Here is an 18,359-nt window from a genome sequence, read left to right as displayed (position 1 = left end):
TATCGCCTAGAACTCACCATGTCTACTCAGCATGATGCTGTGGGGAAACTTCCTTGAATGATCAGTCAAAGCCTGTTCCTAAATACAGATCTAAGTGATGTTTTGAGAATTGATTTGCACTGATTATTTCCATCAAATCTGAACTTGAGCTATTTTACATAATAGAATTAGTAAAAATGTCATTTGTTAAATTAAAAAAAAAAAAAAACAGGTATCATTTTCTTCTACTCCAAACTGATTAACTACTTTTGTTGGTCTCAAAATCCCAGTAAAACATATTTAAGTTTGTGTTTGTAAGAGAAAAAGTTCAAGGATTATGATAAGAAGCATTGTATATCATGGGGTCATTTTTAGAAACATCCATGAGAGATTTTTATTCAGATTGTAATGTGAGGACCGCTATAACCATGCTAAGTGACTATAGAGGAGAAAGCCCTCCTCAAACCACAATGATACAGCAATTTTTGTGATCCACAAAGTCTGAAGGGACATAAAACACGTTGCTCATATTGGATGTGTAAACCAATTTTGCGTAATGGTCAGAATGCAAACAGGCCTACAGGAGATACTGAAAGGTTACCCATGAGTCACATGTTGACCTTTCAACTTGTGCAACAGAGCTGCATGTTGTTCCATCATTTTTATTAAATGATGTCGCACGTACTGCTGCTACAGCGCAAATGACCTCGACAATGACCGTTGGCTCCGACTGTCTATCTTTAATTTGATCATTAATAGCCCTCGTTCGGTTCGACGACAGCTCCAATCAACAACCGCAGCAGCCGCAGATAGCAGAATAAGGCAAAAGATTGTGTGTTTATGAATCTTAACCGCTGCAATCAGTCTGGAGCCTAATCAAAACGCACCAAACAGAAGTACCAAAACTGAGAAACAAAGGGAGAAAAGACAACAAGCCTCAGACGTTTTGACCTTGTAATCATCGCTTTTGGGACCAATTGTCTCAATGTTTTTCTCCAAACAAACACAGGCTGACAATAAGCCGACTGTCAGGACTGATCTCCAGTTTTGAAAATGATGGGAACGAATATGCAGGGCATGAAAGATACACGGCTAATCATTAGAGGCCTCTGGGGAAACGAGGACTGTTCTGTGAGCTGGGTAGATTTCACACTTTAGCGTGTGCTTTCCTTCCCAAATACCTAATATCTGACTGGCCTGTGTGCGTCTGGTGGTCACCTGAACAATGTTTAGCTGCAAGTTTAGAAAAAAGAAACGGTAAATCCGATGCTAAGATATAGGAACAAACAACACTGTTGTAGGATTCATCACCACATAATGGAAAGATGGTGCTGGCGCTGTGTGGAAGTTTTTCTTCAGCAGGGACACAGAAACTGATCAAAACTAAAAAAAAAAACACAATCCTAGAACAAAACCTCTGAAAGATAGCAAAAGACTCAGCAAAGGGATGGACGTTTACCTTCCAGCAGGACAATGCCAAACACATAGCCTTGTTGGTGTTATGGTATTGTGAGCTAAAATGGCACAAAGTTGAGACATAGCAAGTAAAACACAAGTGCAAAAATAAAACACCGCACAGCTTTACAGTAAAAACAACACTAGCGACGTAAGGGGGATTTTAATTGATTTTTAGGTTTTGCACCTGAAGAAGGTTGGGTGTTTGCTATGTAAAATTCTGTCTTCCTGCATTTTGGAACTGATCCGAGGGCAATTAACGTGTTTTCCCTCCTACTCGTCACCGTTCTGACTCATAGCCACTGCACACACACACGGGCCCCTGAAACAGAGGAAGTTTAATTAATCTATGGCACTTTGTGCTTTGACGCACGCTGCAAATCTGAGCGTCTCCAGTGGATGCCTGCTTCTTAACGTTCCTTCTCCTCCTCCTCCTCCTCCCACGATCCGGTGTGTGCCTTCCCCAGTGGAGGAACACACAATTTCTCAAACGAAAAGGGCACGGGCCTCAAATTAATCTTTCTAGCTTTTTCACCAAGTTCCCTAATAGGTTAGTTGAAGTCACTATTAGAGCTTCTGCTAATATAAAAAAGGACGCTCTTTCCACTGTTTTCACCTAAAGGGTAAATTGAGTTTCATTTATAAAACATCTTTTAACTTCACATTTGTAGTACTTGGGTAATTTTTTTTTGAAAATATAATATGCACAGCATTGTTATTGTTATTATTTATTATAACCATAAGGATCCACCACAGAGGACTGAACCCAGGTTTCTGTGGTGGCCTTTTTACCCTCCTGCGCCGCCACCACCCATAAGCCTTTGAAAGAGACGGGCCTTTGAAACTAAACTGGAACAAAGACACTTCTGTTTGTGAGCGAGGGGGAAAAATCTGTAGCATTTGTAATCCTGTGACACATCCAAACAGCTGGACGTTAGTTTAAACAAAAGCCGAGGTGAGCGGACAGGATGGTGGAGAACAGGCTCGTTTTGTATGGCTGCACAAAGACGATGTCAGAGAAACAAATAGATCAGTAGATAAGTAAAAAATCCAATTGTGTATGAGAGCTGAAATATTGTTACATAGAACAATATTTCAGCTATTAACTATTATAGCAACACATTGTGGAGTCGTAGACTTTTGTAAGCTAGAGTGAGATGTTGCACTGAAGAAAATCCTTGGTAGCACGCAAGTGTAGCAGGACCTCAGTAAAAACTGGAAATTAAAATTAGTTATGTTCTTAAAATATACAAAACAAGACTCGTGTTTCTCCGCATGTTCCACAAAGTTAATTCTTTACACACCCGGAATATGGTTCCAACATAATATTTCTATTATAATCTTGACTTCAGAGACCAATGAAAGTGTCTATAATTACCTTTATAGAAAAAAAATTGTGTGCGTTTAGTCTGTTGTCTGGTAAATCATAAATTATTCACACAGTATTTAAACTTTCCCGTCTAAGGTACAACAGGGTTTCACAGATGCACTGATCTGCAATTACTAAAATGATCAATCATACAATCCTTCAAATGTGGACGACAAGAGTGTTTTTTCCTTTACAGACCAAAAATGCACTGTCCCTCCTCACTTATTGCTGCTCACCGTCAGTCAGTTGACTGAAGAAGAAGAACTCAGCTTTGGTTTCATGGCGTACACTTTTAAGCATTTTCTGATCATGTTTGTAAATCATGCGTCACTTTCACCTTTTGGTTTGCGTCAAACCTCACCAGGGTCCACATTTTCAGGCTTACAACAGTTCCACTGTTTAATCCACACCAGAAGTATCATAATAGATGAACTCTAGGCTTTTTTTTTTTTTTTAAAGTGGGCCAAGTTGCTCTGGTTGAGAATGCACTCCCAGGTCAAGACCTTATCTGGTTTGTGGATCTGTGTAGGGTACTGTAGGGGAATTTAAATAAGGAGTCATCATCATCCATCATCAATTTGCCGTCTTGGCAAACAAAGTTTTTATAGCTTTGTCCAGCAATACTGCGCGATCTTAAAAAAACTAAAATCTCTTTGAGTCAACAGGGAAAATTCAGGGTCCAGGAGGAAAACCCAGACGTCCCCCAACGACACTTTCTGGCTAATGCTGGGAGATCCCAAAACATTTCTAGACCAAAAAAATCATTTTTAATTTCTTAAGCAAGTTCTGGGTCTTCCCCAGGGCCTAATGTTATTGGATGTGTCTGAAAAACCTGATGCATGTTGGTGCCCAAACCACCACGGCTTAATCCTTTCAGCACACAGGAGCGAGGCTCTTCCCTGATCTCTCTCTGGATGATCGAGCTCTTTAAGTCTGAGTCTAGCCGCCTCACGGAGGAAGCTTTTTCAGCTACTTACATCTTTATGCATCTGATGACCAGAGTGGAGGGACAGAAAGTAGATGGGATTGATAAATCAAAAGCTTTGCTTTTTGGCTTAGCTCTTCCTTCTTCATAACAGGGCAAATGCCCTATTTAATTAAGATGTTTAAATAATGAGGTGGAGTTAAAGAATTTAAGAGAATCCACATTCTTAACATAAATATCAATTTCAGACTTACTTTTAATTTGATTTCGTACTGCCCACTCCCTGCAGACATTAGGTCTTTAACAAGAAGAATGAAAAGTGGCGTTGGCTGAAAATAGGCCAGGCTCCATTTCCCAATGTCATTTGCTCTGTCAGGATTCTGGATAGGTGAGAGCAGCCAGGGGTTGCACTTACATTTTCTCTCTTAGAGAAAGTATCAAATGAAAGAAATAATAATAATTAAAAAAAAAACTGACTCAGCCTCATTCTAGTTACTTTTAAGGAGTTGTAGACATCAGCGTAACAAGCAAAATACATTTGATCCTAATAATTACCAGGCTTTAAAGGGCTTGCACAGAGGCACGTACAAAATAAAGGCTCAGAAAACTTTTGTCGGATCCGTGGCATTTCGCAGCAGATCGTCTTACAAATGTCAGCGTGCACACTGAATACAAAAAGCATGCAAGAAACATTGACGCATGAACACACGCACACACACGCACACACACAGGCAGCAAGGATTTGTCTATTCAAGCCACGTTAAATTAGACGATAACAATAATGGGGGTAAAAACACAAACATGCACTGGCAATGACCTCCAGCGCAAAGTGATAGCATCTACTGTTGTTGAAAGATACACTGAGATACAGAGATTGAGACCCTTAGAGGAAAAAAAAACAAAAAGAAAAAACAGAAAACAAGATGGGATGACAGAGTCGGATCCAAAGTGGGAGTGACGGCAAGGAGAGGAGACAGCGGGGTAAGGCTAGCAGAACCGTCAGAGAAAGGTTGTGTTCAGGAGGAGGCCGGATTCCCCTGCAGCTCCGCGGCTATTCCGCCCGTGTGTGAGCTGTTTGACTCCCGTGTGTGTCGTCTTTTACGTGAACTCCAGATTGGCCTGGTTTAAGCATTCTGAGCTGACAGAGGTATTCAGGGTGGACTAGGCACAGGCTGACAGACGCACGCAGTTGTGCAGCCATGCACAGTCACATCGAGCCACACGCAGAAACAATGGGAGATGATAATGAAAGCGGGTGGAAGGTTAGATGATGGCAGAACACAACAGAAAGAAAGAGATGATGAGCGTCAGGACAGAATAATGGAAACACACATGGATACGTATACGAGGCCTTCTAAAAGTCATCAAACCCCTTAAACTTTTCAACGTTTTGTCACAGGCCAGTCCCAAATCTGGATTTTTGTACCGGATTAAATATAAACAATCAGCAAAAAGTAGTGTATATTTGGGAAGAGAACAAAAAAAGCATACATGGTTTTCAGAGTTTCTTTTTTACAAATAAAAGTCTATAAATTGCAGTATCCCAAATTTACCCACCTAATCCGAGGATCTCTGTAGCACCTCCAGAGTCACCATGACACCTTTGGTCTAAATCTCTAATTAACGTTAGTTTTGTTAGGCAGGCAAGAGTTGGGGGGTTCACAGTTTTGTCATACTTGCCAAACCCTGTTTTAAATTTCACTTAAAGTTTATTCCTGACCTGTCTGCTGCATTCATTGGTTTACCAGATGCTGTTTTGTTCCACTAATATTCTCTATTTTAGAATATTAGTGATAGTCCAATATCATCCAGTTGCTCTATGATGTTTCATCAAGCAACTGGATTTATTATGATATTAACACGATACGGAGGAAGATTATGTATGAATCTGAAGGCACTGAATATAAATGCAGATCAAACTTCTGTAGATTATGCAGATCTTTGAGTTAAAATATGTTGAGGTTTGGGGTTGTAGAGTGACAAAATGTTAAAAATATTCATTGGGTAATATTTTTACAAGGTTCTTTACATGCCCTCATATCATTAAAAAAATATATATGCTATGAACAGCTTAGCAGGACATGATTTCCCAGTCTGAGGAATTTGTAGGAAATGTTGCCTGGAGAAATGCTGATGGCCTTTTATTTTCTTCTCATTTTAAAGTGGATCTCACAAGATCTGTATGAAGATAAAGGCTGTAAATCTACAGTGTGCTTGTCCCCGTGGGTGGTGTTAATAGAACCGCCTCTCTGTTATTATTAGACAAGTTCATCCGAGAAATAATTTTTGCTTAAGTGTTGTATGACCTCTGTTTTATGGGAGTCTTTCCCCTTTGAGCAGGACATATTTCAATTGCCACTGTTGAAATTATCCACGACACTTTTTGCATCTGAACACCTCACAAAAACACTTCTCAGAGAAAACTCTCCACTTTCCATCCAATTCATAAATGTAAAAGTATATTTTTAGAGTAGGATTTTTTGACATATGAAGTGACTGCAAAACGATGTTTTCCATCTGAACGTTTGTTATGGCCAAACTTAAAGAGCTGGTTAAATAATAATCACCAACAAGCATTAATCATTCATGTAGCGACTGTTTTTCCCTTATTTAATGTAATTATAAATCATCACACCACACCGTTTACAGAATTAAGTACAGCTTCAAGAGGAACAGTCTTTGTATGCGGGTTGCTGTTTTAATTTAAGGCAATAGTTATGTATATGTTCATAAACAATCATAATGATTTAATATTTAACATTTCCCTTATGATTTAATAATTGAATTTCCTCAATCTTTTTATTTCTCAGGTAATAATAGATTCAATTTCCTCGTTCTTACTTTTCATTCATAAAGATTTTCTGTTTTCATTGTTCAATGTGAGAAAATAGAAACGGGTCGAGTTTCTGGCTGCTATTAAGAAAAGAATAAAATAATAAGAGCATATTGATTTGATTTATGAAACCGTTAAATTCCTTTTTCATAGTTCTGACATTTATGAAATTGAATTTAGTAAAGAAAAACATCCTAGCCTCTATTTTTGTAAAAGATGAATTGGAATGTAAAGGATGTAAATTATTATATGTCTCATCTGATTGTAGTATTAATCTATGTTTTTTTTTGCACAATGCCATATTTGGCAACAATATGCTCTTCATAAAATCTGTCTTAGACTGACTGTTCTTTGCTTGTGCCCCCCGACCTCCATTTTTTGGTTTACAGGCAAACAAACCTACATTATGGATGCAAATACTTATATATATATTTACCTTTTTACAAAGTTGATAGTATTGGAAAACAAAAATTGATTTACTGGTTTGGTTTGGGTTGAGTAGACATGAACCAGAAGATTTTGATGCCAAACCATTCCGTTATAAACCAGCAAAAGTATTGTAAAGTCTGTTCTCCGAGCTACAAGGAACCAGTGTCTGGACTTTAGAACTGGGGTGATGTGCTGCATTTTTGTGGTTCGAGTGAGAATGTGATGAGCAGCGTTCTGAATCAGCTACAACTGTCTGCCTTGTTTAGGCAGACCTGTAAAAACACTGTTGCAGTCATCAGTGTGATTAAAGATAAAGACGTGGATGAGTTTTTCCAAGAAGAATGTTTTTTTTTTTTTGGGGGGGGGACATTTGCTTGACATTAGTCCACTCGGTTCTAACTGGTCCAGTAGCACATATGGCTGCCTTTACTTTGTGTGCAAGCCTGTGTGTGTTGTTGATGAGGCTAAATGTGTTATGTCTGTCTGAGGGTGCTGTAGGCTCCCCGGTTATTACCAGCAAAGACAGATGTTAAAGCACTCAATATGCAGCATTCTCAGACGTACGCAGACACAACATTACATACAGTACCTATAAAAGCGACTGGGTGACGCCTAAATCAGGCTTTATGGGAAAAGTATTGATTCATTTCACACCACTAAAAAGCCAGTTCCCTTTTACAGCTCAGCCCAATATTGCCATGACTCTCCACTTTATGTGTCTAAAGTGTCACCAGCTTTTCAACACCCTGTGACCTACACACAGCTCTGTATTTTTATTGCACCGCATTACACCAAATGTCTAAATTTGTGTTTGACTGGTTTCCAGAAAGAATTATGTGCAGTTACGCGAGTTTACTGGCTACTAGTTTTTGTATGCGTTGTCGACAACATATTTAGAAAGCTGTTCTCTTCCTCTCCATCCTCGATATGTTTTCCATGTGTGCTGGAAAGGCAAACACAGCTGCACTTTAATGACACTCAAATGCTTTTGGGATTCCGAATGCACGTGCATGCGTGCATATGTATGTGTGTATGTGTATGTTTGTTCTCTTTGACCACTTCAGTAAAATGCCTGTTTGAGCTTCTCCCTCAAGCTATGTTCAGACTGCAGAACCTTCAGTTAGTTGTGGTTCAAAGAACCACTTCATGCGATCAGAGTAGAGATGTTTCTATCTTGAACGATCTATGATGCAGATGTACAGCGAGTGCTCAGAAAAACATAATTGCATAGCACAATGATTGAACTACACCAGACAAATGCATAGACTAGCTACGAGTCAAAGCACTGCACTGCAAACCAATACAAAACACCTTTATAAGATAAAAAGCAAAACTTTTGCTATACAGTAGTCGCAGGGGGTTAGAGACAACAACAGAGCAGGAACAGCTATAATCCGTGAATACTTTAGGCCTGCCTAGCGTAACAGTTCCCACACCAAATATACTTTAAGATGAATCAATTTAAACAGTGGAAACTGCCTTAGCACTACCACTGAAACTAATGTCTACATTTTTCCTTATCATTGCTCTAGAGGTCACAGCCAATCAGGACCAAGGAAAATAAATGGCACTCCTGGATTGGTTGTTTTGCAAATGTCAGTCACTAGCATATCTAGGTATTTTCGCAACCCAAGCTGCATGTTCTCACGGATATGCATCTTTTGGATATTTTAGATATGCTCTACAAAAATATCACACAACCACCTTTTTATCATCCTGGGTTTACACTGCATGTGTCTCCGCTGAGCACTTTTCCAGAGGAACAGAGGCTTGAGCTGCAATTCTTAGTTGGCATATCTACCGTGCTCAAGCTTCTCACAGCAGAAGAAAGACGTCCATACACAACCACTTCTCACCACACCTCCTCATTTACCCACATAGCAGTGAGAGGACAGGAAGTTCTTGTAAGAGATCAGACAGACAATGAGCTTTAGATGACCCTGAACACAGAACAGCTGATGAGTGATGAATGAGAAATACACTCTGCAGATTTCTTCCTCTAACTTTCTTACCATATCTACAACACTTTATTAACATGGCACAAGTACACCTGTCTCCTCTCTACCTTTGGAAGTAAATGTGCATGTTCTCATACCACATTTGAACAACACAGTTACATGTAGTCTTAGTGCTCATTCCTCCCATTGGTTTCCCAATCTGTTTCAGAAAGAAACCTCATTGTCAGCTACCTAACCAGGCGTCTTGTGACTTGTACTTTCAAGTCATGCAGAAATATCTTTTGACATCACGGCATGAAATAAAAATGTTATATAGGGGAAGCTTTAGGCAGGTTTCATACCATGTGTTCAGCATGTGCTGAGAAGCATCGTTTGCATTTTAACTGCCGTGACGATAGATAAGGGACTCCACATCAGCCGACAGTCACGTGCCTGTAAGTTTCAGCAAGACTGGAAACCTACAGAGTTTTGAAAGTTTTGCCTAGTTTTCATAAATCAAATGTTTTTATAAGGATCGTTCCAGTCAAAGGACACACCAAGAAACTGAATCCTTTGGTAATTTTTGGGTAGGCACAACCAAATATAAGATGTTTTACCTGATTAACTTGGATGTGCAGAGCAAGGAACACCTCAGATTTGGCTTTTCACTCACAAAATGTGTCTTTATTGAGCCGGACTTCTAAAATCAAGCCATAATAACCTCCTAAAAACTTATAAAGTTCAATTTTAATGAACGTTTTTATAGTACAAAGTATTGTGTTTAAAAATATTTCACATAAATTCCCATCTATACATGTACAACATATACTACTTCTTTTAACATATAATAAGGATTGTGTGAAAGAGTCATGCCATGACCCTGAATATATTTAGAAATCAGCATTTGAGTAAATATTTTCGTCATAGATATCAAAATTATATAAATAACTGATTATATGAAAGTGTCTGCTTTACCAAACACAAAGACTTCACCGTGTAGAAACACTGTGGAGGTTGTAGCAGGTGCTGCAGCAAAGCACACACTGCACATTGCTGGTGAGAAGCTGGCATGAAACACAGATGGACACACAGCTGTTCATGTCCTCTGCATGGCTGTATTTAAGTGACACCTTTAAATATTTATTTATTCAATCACACAGTTGACCTGCGTGGTTTTATTTGCAGCTAAAAGTGGATCAACAGCTTTTTGATTAGAAGTGTCCTTTGAATCAAACCGCTGTTTGCTGCACTGACCCTTTGATTCCCACAGATTGCATCCCGATCAGCACTTTCCACAAAAGATACAGCAAAAATTGATGAAGCTACCAGAATGCTTTTATTGATCTGTTGTCTTTCTCTGGTTCTGTTGACTTTTTAGATGTCCAGGGTTTAGCCTTTTGTTTTGTTTTTTTTGCCTTTGATTGTCTTTTGTTCCTTTTCTTTTCAATATTTTCTAACAGTCTGGTCTATCTGTAAAACCACCAGAATGTTTTCTCATCCTGCCTGCAACTGAAAAAGAACCTGATGAGAAGTAAGTTTCAAGCACACAATAACATTCCTTCACGCCAACGCAAAAATCATAAGCATGAAACTGAGTAGCGCAGGTTGTTTTCCTCTTCCCTGTGGTCACTTTTTACTTTCCACCTGTTTAATCTGGCAATGTCTGCTCTGAACGACAGCCAAGCAAACAGCTGCACAATACAAACTTCTATTATTTATTTATTTATTCATTTATTTTACTTTCCCACTGGATAGAAAAACACAAACCATCCCAGAACATATCAAGGTTTGATGGAAAACTTAATTAACTTGGCACATAAAAGTGAATCTAATACTGAAATAAATGCACCTCTGTTTATCCTGACAATCTTTGCTGCGATTTATACAGTAGAACACGTGGAATACCTTCTTTGAGCAAAAACCAAAATGTATTTCATGTGAAGACGGGTGCGTTGGTAGTAGCAGTAGTGCTCTAGATTAGCCCTTAGCTGATCCCCTAGACAGCCTACTGATGGAGAAACACACACATGCAGACACACAGACATTCTTCTTCCAACCATTTCCCATCCTGATGTAGAGTCTGGCCGGAAACAGCCATTTCCCTGAATGTTCCCATCTCTCCTCCGGCATACTCCCTCATCCCTGATTCATTGCCAATAAATCACACTAAGAGGCAGACACAGAAAGAGTGAGACAGACTTTGTGATAAAAGGCATAAGAGATTAGGAAAAGTGGCGAAGGAAGAGAGGAAGACAAAATGAAACAGTTGACAGTGCACTGGAGAAATAAGAGATGTAGGGGGAAAACCAGATGTGTGAGTGTCAACACTTCACACACTGAGAGGATGCCAAATATGGCTGAGTCTTGAACGGAGCAACAAAACAAAAGCAGATGCTGTGTTAGAAAAAAATATATCTATATTTATGGTATGGATTGTGTTTTCAAGTGGTACTGATAAAAAAAATTAATAAATACAGGTAGACTGGGAAACAGGAGGATAAAAATGTTGGACTACCAAATGTTTCTTCCATTCCTTTAAAAGAAACACAGCATGCTGGCATTACATTGCTTGTCTATTTCACCTTGAAAACTTTGATTTCCACTTTTCAAAGTGGGGATGCACCAAGACAGTGACACATATTGGGAGATTTTTAGTTTCATCAGCCAGTCGGATACTACAATATACATCATGCTCTGCATTTTTCTAAGTTTGCCCCTCCCATTTTACAACATAATCAGAGTTCATGGGAGACACCATAGTTAAGTATTACTTAGGTGTGATGTAACTTATAGTTAAGTTACCTCATATTGGTACAATAAGTACCAGTAAGGTAGGTTTCTTCTGGCTGAGTGAAAAAAATATTAGCTATTTTTAGTTTGAGGACACATAGAAGTGTGAGAAGCAATTAAAACAAAAACAGCCTTTTTTTTTTTTAATCGGATGCCTAATTCTAATTATCTCTACTTCAAATTGAAAGACTAACGGCAAGTAAAACAGACTGAAATAATTCTCTATATTGACCTCCTCCTCTTTTTAAATCTTCTATTTATAGCTTCATAATGTGCACCACCTGCAAACCCCACCCAAATGAACAACCTTTTGATCAGGGCCTTTTTGCTCTCCCACACAGGGGCTCCAGTTACCATGGCCGCTCCCCCCGCCCCGTCCGACCATCAGCATCACACCTCATTACAGCATAAGAGATTTCAGTCAGCACTCAAACATAGCTAATTTCTTTGTGGGTTTACATTGTCTGCAAAAATAGAAGCTGGCAGCATTGTCCCTGCGGCACACCAGCACTGCAAGGTCCATTTAGTAGCTGCTTTGCAGCTTTTGATCCAAGTAGCTTGCCTTCCAAAATAGAAATGAATGATGCCACGATGACTGGGCAAACACAAAAACTCCAAAACAGTCGTTGTAGTGGAGCTTGCAGGAAAACAATACCTTTCCCCAATTTATTTGTTTAAAAACTATACTTTCAGATCGCAAAACACATGGAATATTAACTATGGGTGATGTATTTTTTCCACAATGTTTTCAGGTATACCACCGTTAATTGTCACATTTGTAGATGTTTTCAGTTTTTTAAATTATTGTTCTGAATGCACATACTGGCAACTTTATTTAAAGAGAGGCTAAGAGGAATAGACCTCTGAGTCATTTCATATATAGGGAAAAAATTATTGTTTTGATATTCAAGTCAACGTTTACAGACTAAGCAACTTAAACTATCAATTAAAAATCGCCTGTTACGTTTATTCTAAAGGAATTGTAAAGTGTGCAGCTAATCGTGGCACCAGAAATTGTCCTTAGTGTGAAACTGTTTCCCTGCAGAATAAATGTAATCAAATGTAATTAAAGGTTCTGGATTAAAAGATAAATTCATTAATAATATAAGCATATTTGTATACTGCTGTAACTAATCTGTACATAAACTGATCCCATTGATCAGGGTGATGCAGATTCCCATCCTCCTGAGCAGACCAATCGACACTGAACTGGGAGCTGACTCATTCTCTACATATTCTGTTGCATCTACAGTGCACAGAAGGATTCTTGTAACCGGATTGTTACTTAATCCGTCTCTGCAGAAACTTAGTGCATAAAAATGCATGTGTATGTTGAGTGTATCTTAAAATGTTATGTTCCTCATATGATGTTTCTATATTTTCCAGCTAATTGGAAGTAGTCTCCTGGAAATGAGCTCTGAACACTTCTGTAATCATTGAAGGTGTGAAGTTAAAAATAGTGTGCCGCAGAGTAATTTAAAAAGGAATGATAAGAATTGAGGATTACACCATTTCCTGGAATTCGTTTATCCAAGGTAAGAGCTGTACAAACACTGCCTACATGCAACGCCTTATATTTGCACCAAATGCAGTGTAAATCAGAACAATACAGGCTGAAAATATGCAGATCATACCTTTCAGTAACATCAAAGACTGAATGTACAGTCGGATTAGCGCAGATGGACATGTTATGTGCCTAAAACTTAAGCATAGGAATTTTTGTTGCATCTGCTTTCCATTGAGCCCATTCTACAGACCAGTTGTTCCATGAAAGCCTGAGATTATTGAACACACTTTCCCAGAAAGTTACTCTAAGGTCTCATAGAGGGTTCAAGCCTTTGATGATGCCTATGCTCTCCAGGTTAACATGGAATTTAATAAATGTAAAAACCGGGTCAATTACAATTCCTAATGTAAACCTTTACCAAGAAGAAAGGCATGTCATTAGTTGACCTGAGATCCCTTGCTACCCTAAAAATTTCCCCACAGGGTTTCCTGTCCTGATCAGCAGGGGCAGATGGACCCTCTCATTAAAGTGACCGCAGTTGAAAATGAGAGCAAAATGAGGCCCATTACCATGCAGGCGTGACTAATATCCTTTTACAGACCTCTCCACACACACTGCTCACATGCACACGCAACTCCCGTGCACACACAAGTTGCATTCGTACCAAAAAAAATAAAAAATAAAAAAAATAGAAAGGCCAGATGTGCAGGTTATGATGCTCGTTAATCAATAAGGGTAACTGAAACTGAAACAAGGGGAAGTTGGTAATAAACTTTGTCTCTACAATATTGACCAGATCTGGGGCTACTCTGTGGGGGGCGTCTGGAACCCACTATGGATACCCGCATATACAGATCTCTGTGAGAGTGCACATGTGTGCATGTTCCTAATGGTCCCTGATGTCATTAATGAGAAATACAAAAACCGACTCGGTCTACACATCCACCTTATGAGACCATTTCACCATCATTACCATCACTTTCTAACTCTTTTTACACATCTGATGAGTCTTATGGCTTCAACTTATGCATTCTTTTTGTTTTTCTGTCATATAGAAAGTACCACTGTCTCAGACTTTCTGCTTTTGTGTATCTACCCTGGCTGGAGTTATGGCCAAACCTATTGCTGCCAGTTTTAATATGCTTTCCTGGATGGAGCTTTTCCTGCCGCTACCTTGTCACTTTTTTTTTTTCTTTCCCATAAAAGGTTCGCCTGTTCCAGTGCTTTTGTATGTAGCTGTGTTTGATTCACGGATGGAGTCGTTTATGGAGCTTTGGCTGCCATTACCTTCACCTTCCACTTTTTTTTCCCCCAGTAGGAAGCACTCCTGGCCCAGTGCTTCTGTGTTTTTCAGTGTCTTCTTCCTGCCTTCCTCTCAGCCCTTAGCTAATAATGGAAGATGGTTGTTCTGAGGGAGCATGGTTGTACTGGAAGTTTCTTCCTGTGTGGTTCCTTTCCTCTGCTGCCACTTTCTTGCTCAGGAAGATAGAGCGCTACAAAATTAGTGAATCAATGCGATCACCTGAGCTTCCTAAGATAGACAACTTTCATCAATTGGCAAAATGTAATAACTGAATTTGGCGCTATTGTGTTATAATGTGGGTTGAACTCGGTTGTACGAATTGCATTGAAAAGAACTGGATAGATTCAAATTGCATCTGGAGCAAATTGGATTGAATCTAATTGGATAAGAATTTGTCCTGTTTGTCTTGTAAAGTGCTTTGAGATGACATTTGTTGGGACATGATGTTGTATATGTATATAAACACTGAATTGAATTGAAAGGAAAAATATATCATTTTTGTCATGTGATACTAACACATTCATGACCTTTCAATATTTTTGCAATAACGAATCGACCAGGGTCCTTGCTTAAAATTCATTATTTATCCACAAAAAATCATCCTAACCTGAACCCTTTCCATCTCATCAAGTATTTTTCCTTTTTCCGAGATTTTGATTTCCATTGTTTGCATCGTGTTTGTCTAATTTTTTCTTCATTCCAAATTTCTGAAAAAAAAAAAACGTCCCTCCCTTCATCTCTGTCATACCCTAACTTCTTCTCCCACATCACATTCTACCGTCTTGCCTCTTTCGTTTCGAGCGTCCTCAATTGCCTTTTGCGATCACTTCTGCTGATTGATTTATAACCTTGCAACAGGCTGGTAGACGGAGGGAGGAGAAAGAGAGAGGAGGATCAAGAGAGAGGGAGCTTAGCAAGAACAGGGCTGTCGGGGTGTTTGAAGTACATGAAGGAGTAATATAAAATACACCTGGTCCATCCATGGGGCACTCACTGTTCCTAGAAACAAAAGAAGGGGAGGGGGACACAGGGGAGGAGAGTGGAGAGGGTCAGTCCGCAGGGGAGGGAGTGGGGTCTCTCCGTTTTTCCTTTCAGACTGGCTTTTATGGTGTTACTTCAAACGCTGACCTCCCACCCACCCCCCTGCTCCCTCGCTCCATTCGTCCGTCCATTTGCGCCTCCCTCCTCTTTCTCACTATTGTGTATGGCCAAGTGGACAGTAATTGGCTATTCTTTCATGAGGCTGATTTCAGCAGCCCCCCTCACCCCAACAGGAAGGGGCCCTTTAGCTGCCTCTCAGAAGTAAGTGTATATGTGTGTGTGTGCGCGTGCGTGTGTGTTGTAAAATATGCCAGACATTTAGGTATCAGGTGGTTTTAAGAAGAGGGGGGCGGTGGCTGCGCTGGCATTTTATTCACAGCAAACTCAGGAATTTAAGGTAATCTCATCATGTTCCGACACGGGATTTTATGAGACGCCAAATGGGTTTAAGAATCACCTTAGACGTGTTTAAATGATCTTTTTAATATTTCTTCAGTTACAAATGCTTTAAGCTTGAGAACATTGTGTTCAAGAAACAAAAAAACAGAAGTCTAAAAAGGCAGCTGTCTTGGCAAGATTTTATTTCATGACACCAAGGAGTGCTTGCCTAACTTATTCATGAGATAAAATGTGTTGTAAAAAAAAAAAAGAAAAAGAAAAAGATGAGTGGTTTCGAAAAGGTTTTCAACAGTTTACAACATCTGAGCGTATTGTGAGTGATATATAAAAGCAGCTCTACTCTCGCTAATGACTTCTGGCCCTCGGTGGCTCATAGATCAGTGTGTGTTCATTAATGATGCAGGCGTGCGCGAGTGTGTGTGTGTGTGTGTCAATTAGTGGGTGGAGGGGATTAGCTGTCTCCAGAGATTCCTAATTAACACAACACATGCAGGCAAAACTGTGCTTTTTTCCCCCCTCAGTTTTCCACTGAATTTCTACCTTTTTATGTGGTTATTAAAACTTTAAACTGACAGGAAGAATGCAGAAACAAGTAAGCTCAGAGAAAATAAAGACTACCTGTAAAGTGTTGGAGGTTTTTTTTTTTGTTGTTTTTTTTTAGCGAATTTCTCTAACATTAGTACAACTAGTAGTAGACAGATGTCGTTTCTCTTTCTGTTTGAAGAAAAGTGAAGAAAAATCTCAGAGAAACTGGATGACAAACATGCATAATGTGCTTATTTTGCATACAAGCCCAAACATGCAGTTTTTATTTTGAAAAATTAGCTTTCATCTTTAAGCCCTCGTCTTTTGCTTCATGATTTCCAAAGCTACACAAGCCATCGCATTCAATCCTCCAGCAGCGACTCTGCACCCATAAACAGAGAGATGCGAGTTAACCTAAGACATATCAGCTTTTCTAAAAAAAAAGAAAAAAAAGAAAAAAAAGTGTTTATTTGTGGAGGTCAGAGTTAAAGTGGTGTGCTTAGTTTGTGGAAAACATGGTCAGATTTTCCTCTTAACATTTGCAGCCTCAGTTTTAATTCACAGACTAAACATGAAATAAAACATGAGACTTTGGTCAATTCAAACAACTGTTTTAGTTATACATAATTATATAGCTCAACTAAATATAATGCTTCAATATGGTGGGTAACATTTGATTGGTCAAACGGTGGTCAGTGGCAAGGTCTTCTGTCTCTGGAAGAATTTTTTAAAAATAGATCACATAACCAGTTCTTTATGAAATAAACGCTCGTGTCCATCCATTAGTTTGGCCTTCAACAAAAATCATGATTGGTCACATGATCCTTGCGGGAAACTAACAGCAACAACCCTGGTTTATATTGGTGTGGCTGACTTTGCAATCTGCACCAATCCACCTAATCTGCTGCTACTCATCCGTTCCCTTTAAGACTGGACTTAACGTACGGCTGTCATTTTTGCAAAACGCTATTCAAAGATGGTGCTTTCCAGGGCTTCTCCAGGTGTTTTTCTTGATTGAAGAATTATTCCAGTTGTCCCACGTTTTGTCAATAGAGTGGCTCAATAGAGCCAGCAGCCTCAAATATTGCCATTACCCCTAGAAACCAGGCCATCACTTGACTAAGAAATCAGTAATGAGCAGTCTCTTGTCTACAGGCTGAACTTCGTGTTCTTTTTCTATACAGGATAAAATTGCCCTGTCTTTCAATGGACAAAGCCACAGAAGGAACAACTTCCATCAATAACTGTATGTCAGTTTCAAATACATTCTACAACTGCATCATAAAAAAATGTGGTTTTATTTTCCAAGATTAAGCCACAAAAGCAGTTACTATTTTTAAATTTTCTTCATTATCATTACGTCCAGACAGAAGAAATATGTTGATCACATTAAAATATTTTGCATAATATAAACCTGGAAGGAGTTTGAACAATTTTGGGCATAGCTGTGTTTCTTTATATAAATTAGACTATTCATGAAATGCTTTGAGATAACTTTTTGTTTTGAATTTGTGGTAGATTAAAAAAACTAAATTGAATTGCTGTGGAAATATCGGGTTCGGTCCATAAGCCGGTAGTGTTCCACTGATCTGAAGGTGTATTCACTTTTCTGCAAACTCATGGTGATGTAACAATTTTTTTCTACAGTAAGTAAGGGGACAGACAATAACTTCACAGAATTACACTTTAAAATATTCAAATATTCCTTCAAGTTCTGAATGTAAGGGCTCAATGGTGGCTGCCACCCAGGAAAACACAGACACCACATCCACTTTGACCATGACCACACACACACACACACACACACACACACACACACACACACACACACACACACACACACACACACACACACACACTATGTGAT

General features: G+C 39.1%; 1 protein-coding gene across 4 annotated transcripts in view; it reads right to left on the bottom strand.

The window, feature by feature from the left end:
- aopep (aminopeptidase O (putative)) overlaps nucleotides 1-18,359 on the bottom strand; it is a 93,306-nt gene that overhangs the window by 24,289 nt on the left and 50,658 nt on the right. Inside the window, exon 15 of one of the 4 annotated variants that reach the window (XM_016669533.1) lies at nucleotides 16,145-16,874. The exons of the other annotated variants lie outside the window; for them this stretch is intronic. Coding sequence (XP_016525019.1) covers nucleotides 16,776-16,874 — 99 coding nt within the window. The 3' untranslated portion in view covers nucleotides 16,145-16,775. Of the gene's footprint in view, nucleotides 1-16,144; nucleotides 16,875-18,359 lie in introns of those variants that run through there. 4 annotated transcript variants of the gene reach the window in all.

Source organism: Poecilia formosa, unplaced genomic scaffold (genome assembly GCF_000485575.1).
Source record: "Poecilia formosa unplaced genomic scaffold, Poecilia_formosa-5.1.2 Scaffold25, whole genome shotgun sequence".
Taxonomy (NCBI): domain Eukaryota; kingdom Metazoa; phylum Chordata; class Actinopteri; order Cyprinodontiformes; family Poeciliidae; genus Poecilia; species Poecilia formosa.
The sequence above is the reverse complement of the archived record's forward strand: the minus strand, read 5'-3'. Positions and strand labels throughout refer to the sequence as shown.